The 19,447-nt window shown below is 45.1% G+C and overlaps 1 protein-coding gene across 10 annotated transcripts in view; it reads left to right on the top strand.

The window, feature by feature from the left end:
• Positions 1-19,447, top strand: part of FBRSL1 (fibrosin like 1) — a 592,776-nt gene that overhangs the window by 138,312 nt on the left and 435,017 nt on the right. For all 10 annotated transcript variants that reach the window (XM_032229092.1, XM_032229090.1, XM_032229091.1 and 7 more), the window contains exon 2: positions 9,788-9,988. In XM_032229092.1, the coding sequence (XP_032084983.1) occupies positions 9,788-9,988 (201 nt within the window). The remainder of the gene's footprint in view (positions 1-9,787; positions 9,989-19,447) is intronic.

The following is a 19,447-nucleotide window of genomic DNA, read 5'->3' as shown; positions in this document are numbered from 1 at the left end:
GTGGAGAGGCTATTAAACCCCCCACAGGTGCCGACTGTCCATCAAGAAGGAAATGATCCTACTTTAAGCCATCAGTATGTTCTCCAGGGATGGTGGCAAATACCCAGAGACTAAGGGGTGCAAAATTACTATCAACAGAAGGCATGTCAGGGAGCAAGGGAGCTTAAGTGATTGAAAGGAGGTGGGGGCCTTGTTTGCAGGCTGGTGAAAGAAAACACAGGGCCAGCATCTCCCTCACCTGTCTGGCTTTTAAAGAGAGATCTTCATTTGCTGGATGGCTCAAGGTCACCTGCCTTTCACAACTTATTTATATGCATTGGGATTAAGGTTTTTATGATCCGACTGCTTCGGTGACTCCATCCAGCCACCTCCTTCTCTGCCATCCCCTTCTTCTTTTGCCCTCCATCATTCCCAGCATGAGGCTCTTCTCCAGGGAGCCCTTCCTTCTCATTAGACGGCCAAAGTACTTGAGTTTCCTCTTCAGGATCTGGCCTTCCAAAGAGCAGTCAAGGTTGATCTCCTCTAGGACCAACCGGTTGGATCGCCTTTCAGTCCAAGGGACTCGCAGGAGTCTTCTCCAGCACCAGAGTTCAAAGGCCTCCATTCTTTGGCGCTCAGCCTTCCTTATGGTCAAACTTCCACAGCCATCCATTGCAACTGGGAAAACCACAGCCTTGACTATACAAACTTTTATTGGCAGGGGGCTGTCTCTGCTTTTTAGGATGCTGTCTAGATCAGTCAGTGGAGGTTTTCAAGAAAAGATTGGACAACCATTTGTCCTGGATGGTGTCCTATCTTGGACAGGGGATTGGACTAGAAGACCTCCCTTCCAGCCCTGTGATTCTGTCATTCTGAGGCCTGGAGGTATGCTAACACACCATCCGTTGCCTTTCTTGCGTGCCAGAGGAACATCCAAGAAAACTCAATTCAGCCCTCTAATGGAAGATCAAAAGGAGCTTCAAAAACAATCAGAACTCCTTAAGGCAAGAGGAAAGGAGGAGAGGGAAATAACATGGAAGTTCTCTTTGATTTCAAGGTTGGAAGGACGGATGGAAAACCCACAAGCCTTGATAATCGTAGGATGACAATCCCAGTCATCAGGACTACAGTGTGTCCTTTAGAATCAGAAGACAAAAACATCTCCTGATCAGTGGTGGGTTCCGGGTCCCGTTGCAATCGGTATGGTTGCAATGGGGCCCGGCGTCCTCCACAGGAACACACGTGGCACGCGCATGCATCGTACCTTCCAGTGACAGCTCCACAAGCCTCCGCGATGGTCCAGCTGCTGTACTCGCCATGCGTGTGCACAGAAGCGCCAAAGGCTTTAAAGGACAGGTAAGGAGCTCAGGGGGGCAGGCCCTCTGGAGCATCGTACCGGAATGGTACCTGGTGCTCCAGGCAGGCTCCGGTATGCCCGTACCAGGGCGTACCACCTGCAACCCACCACTGCTCCATATCCTTTGGAAGAAAATTGTGGAAAGATCTCCTTATCAGTGCAAATCCACCCACCCCGGAATTGAATCACTGGTGCTTAAATCTCGCCACAGTACTCTTGGCGATCGTTCCAGCTGTCGCTTCCCTTCCCGAAGACTCGGATGGAAATACATGAGTTATTGATGATGAAGCAATTTTGACGGATTTATGTAGTGCCATCTCCTGAGTAGCTTCTAATTGAAGGCAGACAGTTATTGATTTATGCTGGCGTTTTGCGTTCAATTTAACACTTATTTCATAGATATTTTGTTCTGTTTCTGGATCCCCGGGGAGGGTTTGTTATTGAAACGTGCTGGGCCAGTGATGGCGAACCTTTTTGTCGTCGTGTGCTGAAAACACACGCAACTGCAGGCGTGCACCCATAATGCAGTGTGCATGCAACACTCCCCCGCATGCCCCATGTGTGCCCAACATGCACCTTGTGCATGCATCACTCCCCCCATGCTCCCCCGTTCATGCACACATGAACCCTTTGTGATTTCCCCACCCCCACACATGTGCACGCAACCCCCATCTCCCGTGCATGTGCATGTGTCTCCCACATGAGCCCCACCTCCTGCGTATGCACGGCAGAGACCCAAAAACCAGCTGGCCGGTGGGAGGCACACACATACACGCATAGGTTCCAATCACAGTGCTAGGCTGATAATATGGAATAATTAATTAAATTAATTTTTTTTGCAAATTGGACAGCCCTATAAAGCTAAATAAATAACATTTTAAAAGGCCAAGGTGGTTGGGTCAATTAAATTCCCAACGGGCCGCTGAGTTGAGTTCACAGTAGGGAATGCTGCCATTTTAACCTCTGTGAAGTCTCACCCTTAGAGGCTTCCTTTGGCCTCTAATCTATATGTATAAAAGTGAAATACCACTCATGCATCATCACGAAATCTCCAACCGTGAAGCCTACAAACTTGAAATTTGGCACGTCTGTTCCTCTTGGCTTCTAGGTGCTCGCTAAGAAAAGAGTTGACCACCAGATCATTAGTATTTCTTATGCAATAGATTAACACGCTCTCATACTGAGGAGTTAGATGTTCGTCTCCCCCATCCCACCTGAAAAGAATTCTGTTTCAACTGCCACTTGGGCATGAGCGTGACAGTGCGTGACTCATCCGGCCTGTGGGCTGGAAATTTAGGCATTCTACTCCCCCTCCCCACCTGAAAAACACTCTGATGCTAAGGAGTTAGACTGAGGGAGAGAAGGGGATAAGATAGGAGAGGCCTCTGTGGGGCAAGCTTGAGGGAGAGAAAGGGATAGGAGAGGATCAATGCAGCCAGCTTGAGGGAGAGAAGGGGAGAGGAGAGGATCAATGGGGCAAGCCTGAGGGAGAGAAGAGAGGCCGATCGTAACTACTCATTAGTTTTCAAGCTGTATGTCAATTTATCAAGCCTGATCACGTAGTTTTGAGGTGGAGCATGGGTATCCAACTAGTAGTGTTATACTGCTTGCCTAAAATGCACAAGGAGTGAAGCTGTGTTTCAGCGTGTGTTTCCAAGGAGCCCCATCAACGGTTGCATGTTGTTGCAGTGAAAAATAAATAATGGTCACGAATTTAGGCATCCAGCTGTATGGAAGTGTTTCCTTTCCTCTCTCTTGGCTACAAGTCAGGTTATATTTTATATATATAGATTTAGATTTAGATTAGATTTAGATTTATTTTATTTGTATGCCGCCCTTTTCCGGGAGGGACTCAGGGCGGCGAACAACTCAAGCGGGAAAAGAGAACATAGAACACAATACAAGTGATTAAAATAACCAAGAATCACACAGCCACACAGGTCGAGAGGGGAGGGGAACTCATCAACCCCAGGCCTGCCGGCACAGCCAGGTTTTGACGGCTTTCCAGAAGGCCTGGAGAGAGCTGAGGGTCCAAATCTCTGCGGGGAGTTCGTTCCAAAGGGCCGGAGCTGCCACAGAGAAGGCCCTCCCCCGGGTGGTAGCCAGATGGCATTGGCTGGTGGACGGAACCCGGAGGTAATTGGCAGCAGGCGGTCTCTCAAGTACCCTGGTCCAATACCATGAAGGGCTTTATAAGTTACGACTAGCACTTTGAAGCGTATCCGGAGACCATTCGGTAACCAGTGCAGCTCGTGGAGGATAGGTGTAACATGGGTGTACCGAGGTGCACCCACAATTGCTCGCGCGGCTGCATTCTGGATGAGTTGAAGTCTCCGAATACTCGTCAAGGGCTGCCCCATGTAGAGCGCTGTCTACTCCCCCTCCCCACCAATAGACCCCATATATACGGTCTATTCCTGATCTGCATTCAAAGTTCTGAGCCTGAAATGGACTCGTGCAGCTGTAAATTTTAGATCAGATGAGCATATCCATTTCAAGGACTTTCAGATTGCAAACTGGGTGAAAGTTAACTCAAACAAGAGCTTTATTGTCTTCCAAGTGCAGTTCATGGTACGAAAGCTTGAATTGAGGCTGCTGGCGAGCCTTCTTTTTAAAAAAAAACTTTTGTTATGGTTTATTTATTTATTTATGAAATTTATTTTTGCTCTGGGCGGCGCACAAAATGACTTTTTTTTTTTGCATCAAAAGTCAGTTGGTTAATGGGCCTTCTTTCTTTTTCTTTTTTTAATTGCGGCCTCTTGCAAATTGAGATTCTACAACTTTTTGCTTTTACACAGCAATATGTACAAGCCATTTCTTTAACAATAAGGTAAAGGTCCAGGTTCCCTTCACGCATACTCTCTAGTCGCTCCCGACGCTAGGGGGCGGTGCTCATCTCCGTTTCAAAGCCGAAGAGCCAGCGCTGTCCGAAGACGTCTCCATGGTCATGTGGCCGGCATGACTCAACGCCAAAGGCACATGGAACGCTGTTACCTTCCCACCAAAGGTGATCCCTATTTTTCTACTTGCATTTTTTTTACATGCTTTCGAACTGCTAGGTTGACAGAAGCTGGGAGCTCACTCCATTATGCAGCGCTAGGGATTCACACCGCTGAACTGCAGACCTTCTGATTGACAAGCTCAGCACTGAGCCACTGGGTCCCTTCTATAACAGTAAACCTGCCTAATTTACAAAACTAATCAATGTTTCTTCCCCCCCCCCCCCCTATTGTAAACACGAAATCAGGAAGCAATTTCAAACTGGAGACAAAACCCTCTCTTGTTCTTTTCCTCATTTTTTACTTTTCCATGCTTTTTTTCCCCTTCGTATTTTATACTTTGATAAACTAATGAAAACGTTTTAATTGGCAAAATGCAATGGCTCAGTGGCTAAGATACTGAGCTTGTCAATCAGAAAGGTCGGCAGTTCAGCTGTTTGAATCCTAGTGCCGCATAACAGACTGAACTCCTGTGACTTGTCCCAGTTTCTGCCAACCCAGCAGTTCGAAAGCACATTAAAAAAAAATACAAGTAGAAAAATAGGGACCACCTTTGGTGGGAAGAGAACAGAGTTTCATGCACCTTCAGTGTTGAGTCATGGTGGCCACATGACCACGGAGATGTCTTTGGACAGCACTGGCTCTTTGGTTTTGAAATGGAGATGAGCACCACCCCCTAGAGTTGGGGACGACTAGCACATATGTAAGGGGAACCTTTATCTTATTTTATGCTTCGATAAACTAATAAAAAAGTTTTAATTGGCAAATTGAGATTCAAATCATCCCAGATGAATCAAAAAACCTTGGGTTTTTTTGTGGGGGGGATGATGAACCATTTTTGGTTAATGAAAATTTTCAGATCTTGTTTTGTATTGGATCCTTGCAAGCTTCAGTCCTGAACTTTTCACTGGTTTATCACAACAAGGAGCATCTGTCTCTTTACACTACAATTTTGACAAGGCTTCTAAAAGAACACAGTCATAAGTGCCTCTGGATTTTATCAGCCAATGGATGTTATGGGAAATGTTGAAGTTTAAAGTTTAAAAAACAAAAACCAGAAAGGAAACACATGGCCAGCTTAGAGAGGAATTGTATGGTGGAGGTTAGGAAAAGCAACGATTTCCTTCGCAGTCGCCCTAATTGAGATCGATCGCAGTGCTTCGATTTGTGGGTCAAAGCTGGGATTTTGCCATTTGGATTTGAATTGCATCTCGGCTCCATGGGGGGAGCCGGGATTGAATCCTTGAAATCAAGGGGGTCACAATCTGGGAGGTTTACATCTAGAAGCTGTTCATTTTGGAGCCAAACCGGAAATGATATTGCAGAAGCTTTCTTGGTGCCTTCTGTTCTGATCGAGGCTTCCTGAGACAGTAAAAATCACATGCTTAGTCCCCAAACCCCTTTTTTATTTAAACGGCTGTGAATTATGTTCATTCACAGCCCGTGATGATTCACAACCAGTCTGTGAAGAGTCTGACAGAAGTTTGCCACAGTCTTTCAGGGCAATGCTGATAAGCACCCACCTTTATTTTCCTTGAAATGCTGCCAGAGACCTAATTGCCAATTAGTTTTTCAAGGCCAAATGGAACACAGAGTCAAATGGAGCCTCTCAGAGTTTGAACCGACCAGAATGAACAAATTGCTTCCTGCAAAGGCTCACGTCCGTTTGCTCCTCTTTTATGTCTCCCCCACAGTATTTGTTTCCAGAGAGTAAGTCATTTGCATACCAAGTTTGGTTGTAATTGCTCAAGGCATTCCAGAGTTATGCTGGAACACACACACACACATCCATATCTATCTATCTATCTATCTATCTATCTATCTATCTATCTATCTATCTATCTATCTATCTATCTATCTATCATGTCACAACCCCTAGTATGCCCAAATATGGGAGGGAGCATACTGCTTCCCTTTTCTGTCTATCGACTCACTCTGGGAGCCATCCAGGCAGAAAGCCATTTTTTTTATGTTGCCTTGTTACATTTGTGTTGCAATTGTGCTGATAAATAAATAAAGGGAGACTAGTATAGATCTATTTCAAGCTATTTAGCTCTCATCAGCTAGCCGTTCAATTCCCAGTAAGGGTATGGCTAGCTGATGAGAGCTAAATAGCTTGAAATAGATCTATACTAGTCATATATATATAGGAAACAATAGACTTCCTCCCATATTTGGGCATATCAGGGGTTGTGACACTAACATACCTATTTCCCTGGCTCAACTGATAAAGGAGGAGAACCTTGTGGCTTAGTGCCTAATATGTAATACAGCCCAGGTTCGAATCCCAGTAAGGGTATGGCTAGCTGATGAGATAGCTTGAAATAGATCTATACTAGTCTCCCTTTATTTATTTATCAGCACAAATACAACATACATATACATACATAGATACATAGATACATAGATACATACACACACACACACACACACACACACACACACACACACATATATATATATATATATATATATATATATATATATATATATAGGCAGTCATGTCACTCTGCGGACAGATGTTTTATATTGGCTTTGGAGCAAATTAACAGCTTGCAAGAAAATCAAATGTCACCGATTTACACAGAGGAAACAAGAGCTTTGCTGCACAAAAGAAAATTAACCAGCCCTCTGGTGTTGATCCAGCGCAGCTTTCTCCACACACAGTAATCTTGCTACTTAAAATTAGAGAAAGAATGGGAGACAAACACAGGGTAGCGCAGCCATTATGGGGGCATTTATACAGCTCCTGGTTTTCGCTTGGCGCAGGCCAACTCGTGCAGAGCCAAGGCAGCTGGCTTTCAGTTTGTCCCCTCCAGTGTCTGCAGAGGCTGAATAGAGACATCACTGTTGCCACCAAGTTAAAAAGGCTTCACTGAGCATATAATGCACTGGTTTTATTTTATTTTTTATTTTTTTTAATAAAACGCCTACAGCGTTTTATACTTTCTACCATTGTTATCTTCTCCCTAGGGAAGGTTCAAAAGCATTTCTCCTGTTTTATAGATAAGAAAAACGATGTTTCTGTGTATGATTTTGGTGTGTGTGTGTGAGAGAGGGAGGGAGATAGAAAGAGATAGCTACATAGGGGAATAACCGAAGAAAACTGCAGGGATTTGTCCAGGCAATCTCCTAAGAATCGGACACCACTGAATGCAAGAAAACAAACAGAGGAAATTTAGAATAGTAGACAGACCACTGTGTTAAATTCAAAGAGTCTTAGGTTTGAATTGCAGGGAGAGCACCACAGGATGGCGAGAGAGAAAAAAAGATTACAGATCTTGCAGAACATCTCACATTGGCTTCTGAAGAAGATCTGTTAATCAATGTTGTTAAAGCTCTCCGAGATAATAATAATAATAATAATAATAATAATAATAATAAAGCCAAAAAGGGAATTAGATTGACAAAAAAAAATCTCTTGTACCTACATAAAGATTCCAGACTAATTGTCTGTTTAACCCCTCCTCCTGATTGAGACCGTTGCTCTCCAACAGAATTATAAAGGTAAAGGTTTCCCTCGCACATATGTGCTAGTTGTTCCCAACTCTAGGGGGCGGTGCTCATCTCCGTTTCAAAGCCTGAAGAGCCAGCGCTGTCCGAAGACATCTCCTAGGTCATGTGGCTGGAATGACTCAACGTCGAAGGCGCACGAAATGCTGTTACCCTCCCACCAAAGGTGGCTCCTATTTTTCTACTTCCTATACATTTTTTGCGTGCTTTCAAACTGCTAGGTTGGCAGAAGCTGGGACAAGTCACGGGAGCTCACTCTGTTCTGCGGCACTAGGGATTCGAAGCACCAACCTGCCAACCTTCTGATCGACAAGCTCAGTGTCTTAGCCACTGCGTCCCTTGCAGTGTGTGTGTGTGTGTGTGTCTAATCTAGCATTTTGCACAAGGTTGTACATCAGTGTGAAATCCTAAATAGAAGGGCCATTTCCATAGTTCTGCAGTTCCCATCCATATGCTTTTCTTCTCCTGATTGATTACCTCTGGGCATGTGAGCCAAACTCAGTGTAGAAGAACATATATTTCTCCAGGAGCTAAATTAGGGTGGAGGAAAAAGAAACATACTGTATTTGTGCTGGGAAACCACTAACTGGAATGGAAGGGGGAAGATGTCAAGCAAGGCCCTAGCTTAGAGTCCTTGCATAGCTGTAAGTGCATAAGCTTGACTTCCCCCATGATCTATGAAGCCTTATCTGGTTAGCCCCCCATGGGAAGTCAAACCTCTGGGCATATAATATAGGTGGGAAACAATAAAGTTGCTTACTTTTGCTATTTACGAGCTGTTTGGTTGCTTCTTTCTGTTTCTGTTGTTTCTATTTCATATGCCTTCTCATTTCTCTAACTTCAGTTGTGCTGTAGAGGGGGGAGGAAATTCTTCTTTGAATGACACCTGTTGCAAATTATCAAGACAATAAGATGGTAGGAAAAGTCCGTATTGCTCATCTTGTGATCCGCCAGCGGCCTGCAGAGTTGGCAGCAGAGTCGGATAGTGAGGAGTTTGGGGAGGAGCATGGGCCAGTCCTGGAGTCTGGGGAAGGCTTTGACGACGGCTCTGTGTCGTAGGCAGAGAGGGGATCAGGGCCATCTGGTAGTTATATGCTGCCTCCGGAATCTGACATCAGCAAGGCAGAGGAACAGGGGGAGCCTGTTGCCAGTGCGCGCATGCACAGAGGTGCCAAAAGACAAGAACAGTTAAGACAAAAGGGGTGACTTGGGAGTAAGGCTTGGAGGTGATTGGCCCCTCCCATAAAACATAAAAGAGGAACAAGGCATGATCCTTTGCAGGAAGCAATTTTGTTCATTCTGGTTGGTTCAAACTCTGAGAAGTCTGTTTGACTCTGTGCTTCCTTTGGCCTTGCAAAACTAATTGGCAATTAGATCTCTGGCAGCCTCCAGAGTCTAACATCAGTGAGGCAGAGGAACAGCTGGAGCCTATTCCCAGTGTGTGCATGCACAGAGCTGCCAGAAGGCAAGAACAAATAAGAAAGCAGAGTCGACTTGGGAGTAAAGCCACACCTTGGAGGCTCCTCCCATAGGAAACAAAAGAGGAGCGAACGGGGAGGTGACTTTTGCAGGAAACAATTCATTCCTTCAGTCATTTCAAGAGTGGAAAGTTCTGTTTGTGACTATAAGAGAGACTTTGCCAAGTGGTGCCAAGTGTTTGGAAACTAGTTATCTGGCAGCTCTCTGAGCAAGATAAGGTTTGTGTTGATAAATATTCCTCTGAAAGACTGTTTGTTAAGTCTTGCTGACTTGCTGAATGAAAGGAATTCACAGTTGTGTACATAAAAGAGGTTTTGCCGGGACCAAGACTCTGTTTCACGCTTGTTAAGGAAGCCTGGGTCAGAACACCACACAGAATTCCTTAATGTCTATGGCTGTTGGGCGAATGGGTCAACATTAACATATTTTTCCCCCTGTTCTGTTTTCGCCTCATGTACAGAAGGACATGTCACTGAAGCCTCAGGAGAGAAAGGAAAAATGGGAGAGACACCCTGGAAAGAAACTTCGGGAAAGCGAACATTGTGTCTCGGCTGAACCCAGCGAAAACGGGCACAGTAACGACGCCGGAAGTTCGGGGAGAGAAACGGATCGAGGGAAGGAGAGAGTGAAAAAGAAAATTCCGTTGAAGGTCCAGAAGCAGGTAGGATGGAAAGATGACCATCTATCTTTATCCACGGAGGTTGTCCTTTGGGAAGATGTGTTGATTTATTTATTTCTTTGTTTGTTTGTCAAACATGTACGAGGTACCAAGTATAGGTATGAAGATAGATATGAACAAAGGAAGTAAATAAAGATAAATGGGGACAGTAGGTCAGGGACCCCTTTACAGACCTTTTAGGAATGGGGTGAGATCCCTGGTAGACAGTTTGAGACGGAAGCCGTGAGAGTTTGAGGCTGCAACAATGGAGTCAGAGAATTCCAGGCGTTGACCACTCTGTTGCTGAAGTCATATTTTCTGCAATTGAGTTTGGAGCGGTTTACCTTCAGTTTGTATCGATTGTTTGCCTGAGTATTATTGTGGTTGAAGCTGAAGAAATCATTGACAGGCAAGACATTGTAGCAGACAATTTTGTGTACTATGCTTAGGTCAGACTGTTCCAGGCGGCGCAGTTCCAGATTGTCCAAGCCCAAAATCTCAAACCTGGAAAAATTTGTTTGGCTTTGATTCGATCGCTGTTTCCCAACCTTGGCAACTTTTAAGATATGTGGATTTCAACTCCCAGAATTCCCCAGCGAGACATGGTTGTGTACCATGGATGGTGGACCTTCTCTGGGTAAAGCTCGTGGCACCCAAATTTGGAGTCCCCCCAAATGCTATCTTTCGTTCTGTGGCAACCACAGGGCTTTAGAATGATGGGTGACAAGGTAAAAGGCTGGAAAAAAACAACATCTGGGCATTGGGAACTTATTTTATTGAAGAGCTTTGTATACCAAATTGCTTCCGAAGATGTAGATTGAAACTCAGGTTCTTGCAGGCTTCACACAACCTATGACTTTCTTGGGGGAATTTATGTCGCAAGTTGCTTGTGAACCACCAAACTTTGTCGGGGGCGGAGGCAGGGCAGAATGAGATTTGAGAGGCTTCCCTCAATATGCTCCCTCCTACTTTTAAAATTTAGAGACCCCGTCTGAAAATTGAGCATCTCTGGAGTGACAGGGGAAAGCCAACCAACCAGTTCCTCCCCTTGGTTTTCCTTGCCAAATTTGTTCCAGGAAACTTTTCCATATACTAACAAGCTTACAGGTAATCTGTGGAACCGCTTCTTGTGCAAATAGAATCGAAGAAGAAGGTTGTGATGCCCTGATACAATTAGTACACACACACACACACACACACACACACACAAATTCAAAACTTGGCGAGATGTGTTTAACCGCTCACAGTCCAGCCTACCATCTGAACCAAGAGAGCCAGCTGCATTTGCCTTGGCTTGAGGTTGGCTCAAGGTGGAGATGGGGGGGGAGGGAGGGAGAGAGAAAATGAGAGAGATCATGGGGAAAGGAAGGGATGAATGGGGAAGGGAAGGAGGAACAAAGGGAGGGGAGGGGAGGGAGGAGCAATAGCTCATGAGACGAAGCCTCTTCAAGGCAACCAGGCTTCCTCAGGACTCCAGGCCCATTTCCCGTCTGCGTTGTGTTCTTGTCAACTGCTACAGAGGTGGCTCCTCCTCGCATTGTTCCTGTCTCCAGTTCTGCCGGAGAGCTGCCATGGGTGGGGTGGGGAGCCCCATATGGCCCGCTTTCCATCCTCCCCTCGTAATCCGCCAGCGTGGAAAACTCAGCAGCTGCCAAAGGAGCCACCGGGGAGTCCCCGGCACCAAGTGTCGAAATGGGCAATACAGTATTTAGTCATTAGGGCTGCTCATCTAAAGAACTAAAATAAAGGCTCATTTCAATCAATAGCAATCTGTTTGCACTGTCAGGAACTAATTTAAAAATCTGCTTTTAAGTCCCGGCCAGGCATTTGGATGCTGAACGCAGCATCCAAAGTGCAGGGGAATCATTGGGCATGGCGTGATGGCAGCCAGGGGTGGGGGGTGGGGGATGGCGGAAGGAAACCACCAAGTAAGGAAAGACCTATTATTTTAACACAGCTTGCTCAGCGGTGCTAATCCCTCTTATCTTGCACACACACAGAGCCCAGGAGAGAGAGAAAGAGGGGAGGGGGGGGGAACAGGAAAGAGAAATGAGTTGAACTTGGCTTACTAAATATTTTCACCGCCTGGCTGCAAGGTAGCAGGAATTTCAAAATGTTGACCAGACTTCCTGGACTTAATGCATCCTAAGACCAGGAGGGTTGGGATAACATTTGCTGACATCCTTACTTAGGTGCCTTATTCTGATTAGAGGCTAAAACATAGGAAGAACGGTTGCAGGAACTCGGTATGTCGAGTTTAATGAAAAGAAGCACTAGGGGAGACAAGATAGCAGTCTTCCAATATCTCAGGGGTTGCCCCAAAGAAGAGGGAGTCAAGCTATTCTCCAAAGCACCTGAGGGCAGGACAAGAAGCAATGGGTGGAAACTAATCAAGGACAGAAGCAACCTAGAACTGAGGAGACATTTCCTGACAGTGAGAACAATTAATCAATGGAAGAACTTGCCTCCAGAAGTTGTGAATACTCCAACGCTGGAGGTTTTTAAGAAGAAGTTGGACAGCCATTTGTCTGAAATAATATAGGGGACTGATGGCTAACCTTTTTGTCCTCATATGCCGAACTCGTCCACACCCATAATGCAATGCATGTGTGACACTCCCAAGCTCCCACGCGCCACATCCCCCTGGGCATGCATCACAACCCCCACACGCTCCCCTGCCCTTCCTCCCGTTTTGGGCCTAGCAGGCCTCCCTGAAGCCTCCTGAGACCAAAAACGGGCTGGGGGGGAGCGCCAGCCCCCTGCACATGCACACCTGCCCCCACTCTACCCTATACATGTGTGTGCATGCCTGCCGCATGTGCGGCAGAGACCTGAAAATCAGCTGGCTAGTGGGAGGCACATGCAGAGATGAGTTGGGTGGCAGCTCATGTGCCCGCAGAGAGGGCTCTATGCACCACCTCTGACACACATGCCATTGTTCTCCACCACGGATATAGGGTCTCCTGCAAGAGCAGGGGGCTGGACTAGAAGACCTCCAAGGTCCCTTCCAACGCTGTTACTATGTGAGAATTATGGGAGCTATAAGATTGACGGTATCAACTTGGGCAAGACCCATTGTTAAAAAATGGCCGTAATTCAGAAATCGGGACACCAGGAATTTGATTTCCACTTTAGATACAAAGCCAGCTGGGTGGCCTTGGGCCAATTCCTCTTTCTCAGCCCTAGGAAAAAGGAGGAGAAGGAAGGAAGGAAGGAAGGAAGGAAGGAAGGAAGGAAGGAAGGAAGGAAGGGCAAACCACTTCCAAAATTGTTGCCAAGAGAACTGTGTGAACTTCTCCATTTATTCCCACGGTTCCAACACTGACTTGAAGGCACCAAAACAGGAATCTATCTTGGTCAAGACTCAGCAAACCTAAACACTCAAATAGCCATTTGGACCCGTTTCCCACAGAAAAGAAAACACCAGGAGCCACAAAGGTCCTAACCGGAAGCCCCCTGTTCAATTCTGGAGCTGACCAGAAGTTCAGTTCCCCCACCATAGAGTCTCTTCCTAGCACGGTGTACTTTGTCCTCTGCCTGTCATAACCGAAAGCCCCATCAATTGTGGAGACAACTGGAAAACCCTCCCCTTGCCATAGAGTCTTCTCCTGGCACACTGTGCTTCTCCCCCCCCCCCCACCGGAAGCTCCTCTCACAATTGTGGCGTCGACCAGTGATGGAGCCGCAGCAGAGGGAAGAAAGAGCCACATGCGGCTCCAGAACCTCAGTTTGCTGACCCCTGATCTTGGTGATTGAAGAGACTGAAGTAGAAGTCAGTAACCTCTGAGTTTTTAGTCCTGCTTACGACACAAAAAGGGAAGCGGTGGCTCAGTGGCTAAGACGCTGAGCTTGTTGGTCAGAAAGGTCAACTGTTCGGTGTGGTTCGTATCCCTAGCAGCATTCCATGCACCTTCGGTGTTTAGTCATGCCGGCCACATGACCACGGCGACAACTTCGGAAGCGCAGGCTCTTTGTCTTTGAAATGGAGATGAGCAACACCCCCTAGAGTGAAGAACGACCAGCACATATATGCGAGGGGAACCTTTACCTTAGGCACAAAGCGAACTTGGTAACCGTGGGCCAGTTCTCTCTCTCCGTCCTGGGAGGAAACAAGCAATGACAAAACCATTTCTGAAATCTTGCCAAGAAAAGCTGCAGAAAGCTGTTCAAGCAGCCTGCAGAACCAGTCTATTGTAGTGTATAAGGCATCAGGTTAGCGACTGGGTGACCTTATCTTCTGTTCGCAACTTGGGCACAAATCTTGCTGGGTGACCTTGGGCCAGTCCCTTCCTCTTAGCCCGGGGAAATAGGCATGGCAAATGATTTCCTTATTGAGAAAACTCTGGGGGTTTTTCTCCAGGCCATTGCCAGGTGCCCAAAACTGACTTAAAAAGAACGCAATAGGGAATATGGGCTCTTTGCCCAAAATGTCAGAATACACAAACCTTGTTACTTAATGTGGCTTAGTCTAAATGCAGTGTTTTTCTTTTCATTTCACATCAGGAAACCCTCTATGTAGGGATTCCTTTTTTTTTCTTTTTTTTAAAAATAAATTTTATTTTAAACACATACACACATAAACAAAACAAAAAAATAGATTCAAACAGCAAAGGAACCAAGCGTTCCCACATACAGCAGTTCCATATTGGTATGTGTATAGGATAAGATATTTGCCTCCTATACACTCCTGTTCTGACCCCCCCCCCCCCAATACAGTGAGTCACTCCGACACAAGATTACTGCTAGACAATTTATTCACAGTAAATTAACATACCGACAAGACTTTTTTTTTTGTAAAAAGTTTTTTTATTTTTCCTTTCTAATTCATTCTTAGATATACGTTCTTTTGATTGTTATTTAACATATGTCAATTCATATTTTTCTGCCTGTATATTTACATATTGATATTTTCTTATTTCCCCTCCCCTTGCATTAATCATGTGTCATCTGAGATACTTATTTCATGTTTTGTTCCTTTTTCTTTCTATTGATATCTTTTTTCAAGCCACTCATAAAATCGCCCCCATGTCCTGTTAGTACACTGAATCCTCTTTGTCCTTTATTCTCAGTGTCAACCTATTCATTTCTGCACAGTCTAATATCTTCTTTATTACCTCCCCTTCCGATGGAATTTTGTCTGCTTTCCAGTTTTCGAGCACCCATGACTTCCGAAGGCAATCAGACCTTGCGTGACTGAGAGAAGGAGGTGTCCTATTAATTCTTTTTTGAAGCATAGACACTTCCTTAATTAATGGATGTAAATCAGGTACTCCTTGACTCACAACAGTTCATTTAGCGACCATTTAGTTACCATGGCACTGGAAAAAGGGACACACTCACCACTTTTCACACTGATGACCATTTTGGTCATGTGATCAAAATCCAGACGCATGGCAACCGGTTCATACTTATGACGATGGCAGTGTCCCGGGTGTGTTCCATGATCCCTTTAGTGACCTCCAGGCAAGCAAAGTTGATGGGGAAGCCAGATCCACGTAACAGCCTCATGGCTAATTTAACAACTGCAGCGATTCACTTAAAGTTGGGACAAACTGATGTTTCGCTTAGCAACAAAAAAATGTGCTTCATTGTGATTGTAAGTCAAGGACTGCTTGTATTGTAAGGGACCTTAAAAGGGAAAGGGAAAGGTTCCCCTCGCACATATGTGCTAGTCATTCCTGACTCTAGGGGGCGGTGCTCATCTCTGTTCCAAAGCCGAAGAGCCAGCGCTGTCTGAAGACGTCTCCATGTGCCACCGCATCCCTTTGTAAGGCACCTTAGAGGTCATCTAATCCAATTGCCTGCTCACCGCAGGAATCTAACTAAACCAGTTCACTAAAACCATGCTTGGAAAGCTTTTTACGGCAATCCCCTTCAACATCCTTGGGTGTTAATCTGCTCCCAGAGCACAGAATTTGGAGGAAGAAACCATGCCGATTGTTGTCGTCTCTTTCGAGCCCGAAGTAAACGATCCCCCGTTCCCATGTCTGCTTTTGAAAAGAAGAGGCAGGCAAAATGGTTGTTGTTTAACCACTTTTATGGCACCCAGCTCCCATAAAAAGGTTGCTGGTGGTCATTGCTTACATTGTTATAAAAGAAGAGCTAAATGGTTTGTAATTTAGGGAAGTGGATTTAATTACACAAAGTAATTTACAGAAAGCTGTAATTGTATCTCTCTCTCCCTCTCTCTCTTTCTCTCTTGGTCTCCTCTTAGATTTAATTGGCAGGCTCGGTTCTGCCACATTTTTCCCCCTCTTCTTTTATTATTTGTTTAATAGCCGCCTCCTTTCTTGTGTTTCTTTCCTTGGGAAAGTTTTTTTTTATTATTAATGTTTGAATTGTGTGTCGTGTTAGCCTCAGATAATAAGGAAAGGCAAAAATTAAAAACAGAAAGATTTAACAAAGCATAATTGTTTGGGGGCGAGGAGAAAATGATTAATCAATGGAACAACTTGCCTCCAGACATTATGGGAGTTCCAACACTGGAAGTTTTAAAGAAGAGATTGGATAACCATTTGTCTGAAGTGGTGTAGGGTTTCCTGCCTAAACAGGGGGTTGGACTAGAAGACCTCCAAGGTCCCTTCCAACTCTGTTATTCTAAAATGCTAACTTCTCTGTCTATCCAGTGCATAAACTGGAGATCAGGGAAGTTTGCTAATAGACAGAAGGCCTTGTTCATTTCCCTCCCCTCAATAAACAGCTTTTTGGTTCATTAGAAGGTGGAGAACCTTCCCCGGAGCAGCCCTTCCCTTTGAACTTGGCAAGGAACTGCTGGCAACACATCTAATTTGGCAGTTGTGTGGGACCTGCTACACAGCTTTACAAACTTCCCCACAGCCAGTAGTTATTAACAGTAATTGAATACATAGCTACATGCAAGAATATTGCTCCATCCAGATTATTATTGTCTACTTTTAACGACAGATCTTTCTAGGGCAAGCAAGCTGGGAACATCTAGTCATCATTTCAAGGTCTTTTGAATAGAATAGAATAGACGACTTGAATTTAGACTAGAATAGCAGTGTTGGAAGGGATCTTGGAGATCTTCTAGTCCAACCCCCTGCCTAGGCAGGAAGTCCTACACCACTTCAGACAAATGGCTATCCAACCTCTTCTTAAAGACTTCCAGTGTTGGAGCATTCACAACTTCTGGAGGCAAGTTGTTCCACTGATTAATTGTTCTAACTGTCAGGAAATTTCTCCTTAGTTCTAAGTTGCTTCTCTCCTTGATTAGTTTCCACCCATTGCTGCTTCTTCTACCCTCAGGTGCTTTGGAGAATAGTTTGACTCCCTCTTCTTTGTGGCAACCCCTCAGATATCAGAAGACTGCTATCATGTGACCCCTTGTCCTTCTTTTCATTAAACTAAACCTACCCAGTTCCTGGAACCGTTCTTCCTATGTTTTGGCCTCCAGTCCCCTAATCCTCTTTGTTGCTCTTCTCTGCACTTTTTGTAGAGTTTCAACATCTGTTTTACATTGTGGCGACCAAAACTGAATGCAGTATTCCAAGTGTGGCCTTACCAAGGCCTTATAAAGTAGTATTAACACTTCACGGGATCTTGATTCTGTCTCTCTGTTTATGCAGCCTAGAACTGTGTTGGGTTTTTTGGCAGCTGCTGCACATGGCTGGCTCCTATTTAAATGGTTGTCCACTAATTCCATTTTGGAATGGAGTTTCCAGTTTGCAAAGCACAGCAGGAAAGTGGAAGCATTTTCCAGCTATTCCTTCTAAGTCATAGGTATTGCATACGTATGGAGCAAAAGAAGAGAAAAATCTGTAGCCTAGTGTTGAATTTGTGGGATCCTCGGTGCTCTCTGAGCTGGGTGGTTTTTTTACAGACGTGTCATTACCGAACTAGGAAACATCATCAGTGCTAGGAGGGAGTGGAGAAGGTGGTGGTGGAGGAGGAAGAGGAAGAGCAGGGGAAGAAACTGGAGAACAACTACTGTGGGGTCCTTGATGCCCTCTGAGCTGTTCTTGTAAGCGATTCATGACCCAACTAGGTAACATCATCAGTGCTAGAAGGGAGAGGGGTTTGCTCTCTATCTATATACAAGTGGCTTGCCCTATCAGTGTTGGTGGGAGTGTTTTTATTTATTAATTTATTAGATTTGTTTGCCACACAATTTGCTTCGAGGTGACTCTTGTTTTGGTTAGTTGCTTGGCCAGGCTGTTCTTTACTGTTTGATTGTTTGTCTAAGTTGGTAGTTCCTTGACTGGGGTATTGTTTATTGTATTGCTGATTTAGTATTAATCTTGGCGTTAATTTTTGCTTAGCTGGGGTGTTTGATTGCTGACGAGCAGGTATTTTTGGCCTATTTGTTTCCTTTGGGGCTGTTAGATTGTGTCTCTTGAATGGTATGCAGATGTTGTTTATCTCTATGTGCCTGTTGATGGCTGGTTTGTCTGCCTGCCAAGCTTCCAGGAATTCTCTAGCATTTTTAGACTTGGCTTGGTCTAGGATCCAGACAGAAAGGTGGAATCTGTCTGTCTGTTGTCTAGTTAAAGAGTTTTCACCACATATCCTGACTGCCAGTTATTGTCCATGATGTCCAACGTTCGTTTCCATAGAAATGTTGGCAAGAACATGCACAACTTCCATGGCTCAAGACTTCAGTGGCCCGTGGTGTTTTCTTTTCTTTTTTAAATTTTGATGCCTTGGAACAAAGATTGGCAGGTTGTTGGAGAACAAACCTTGACTTCAGGACCCTTAACAAGACGGATTGCCAAGCTAAGTCTTGAACTCCAGAGCATTATACTTTTACCTGGTCGATGTACAAAGTCAATTGCTTCCGCCCTGCAGGTTAATGTTGTATTGCCCGGTTCAAAGTTTGTGTAGAGTTAAAAAAAAACAAAAAACCAACCCACCACATTTGAACACCGAGGCCAGAACCAGATGCGGTTTTGATTGAATCCAGCACCCTACCAGGCTTGGACAAGTCAACCCCGCCAAAAATGAAAGAGATAAATCATAAAGAGAGCTCTTCTGCAGCCTTCTGCTTCCTTTGGTGAACTTGGAAGGAACCGGAGCATGGAATTACTGTCTTGCTGTACATTTAAGGAGCAGAAATCATTGAAAATGCTTGGGGTTTTTTTTTGAGGACAGAAAGCTATTGGGAAGAAGCCGGGACGCTTTCCCCTGGCAGTATGATTAACCTCAAGCATTCAGAAGCACTGTGTCAACTGCAACCACAAATTATGGGATGGGATTAAAAATAATGATAGTGTTTAGGGGTAGGGAGAATAATAGTTTGAAATTTCTTCTCTTCTCCCCCTCTTTCTTCCCCCCACCCTCTCTTTTTATCCTTCTGCTTTCTGAGCCATCCCCCCCCCCCCTCTCCACTTATATTCTGCCAGGCAGAGCTGGGTGGGACTTAATACGTCCGCCATTAAATGGCAGAGCAGTCATCCATGGGGGACCTTCAAGGCGGGCTCTTGCATTGACAAGCTCTTCCAATTC

Source organism: Thamnophis elegans, chromosome 13 (genome assembly GCF_009769535.1).
Source record: "Thamnophis elegans isolate rThaEle1 chromosome 13, rThaEle1.pri, whole genome shotgun sequence".
In the NCBI taxonomy this organism is placed as follows: Eukaryota; Metazoa; Chordata; class Lepidosauria; order Squamata; family Colubridae; genus Thamnophis; species Thamnophis elegans.
The sequence above is the reverse complement of the archived record's forward strand: the minus strand, read 5'-3'. Positions and strand labels throughout refer to the sequence as shown.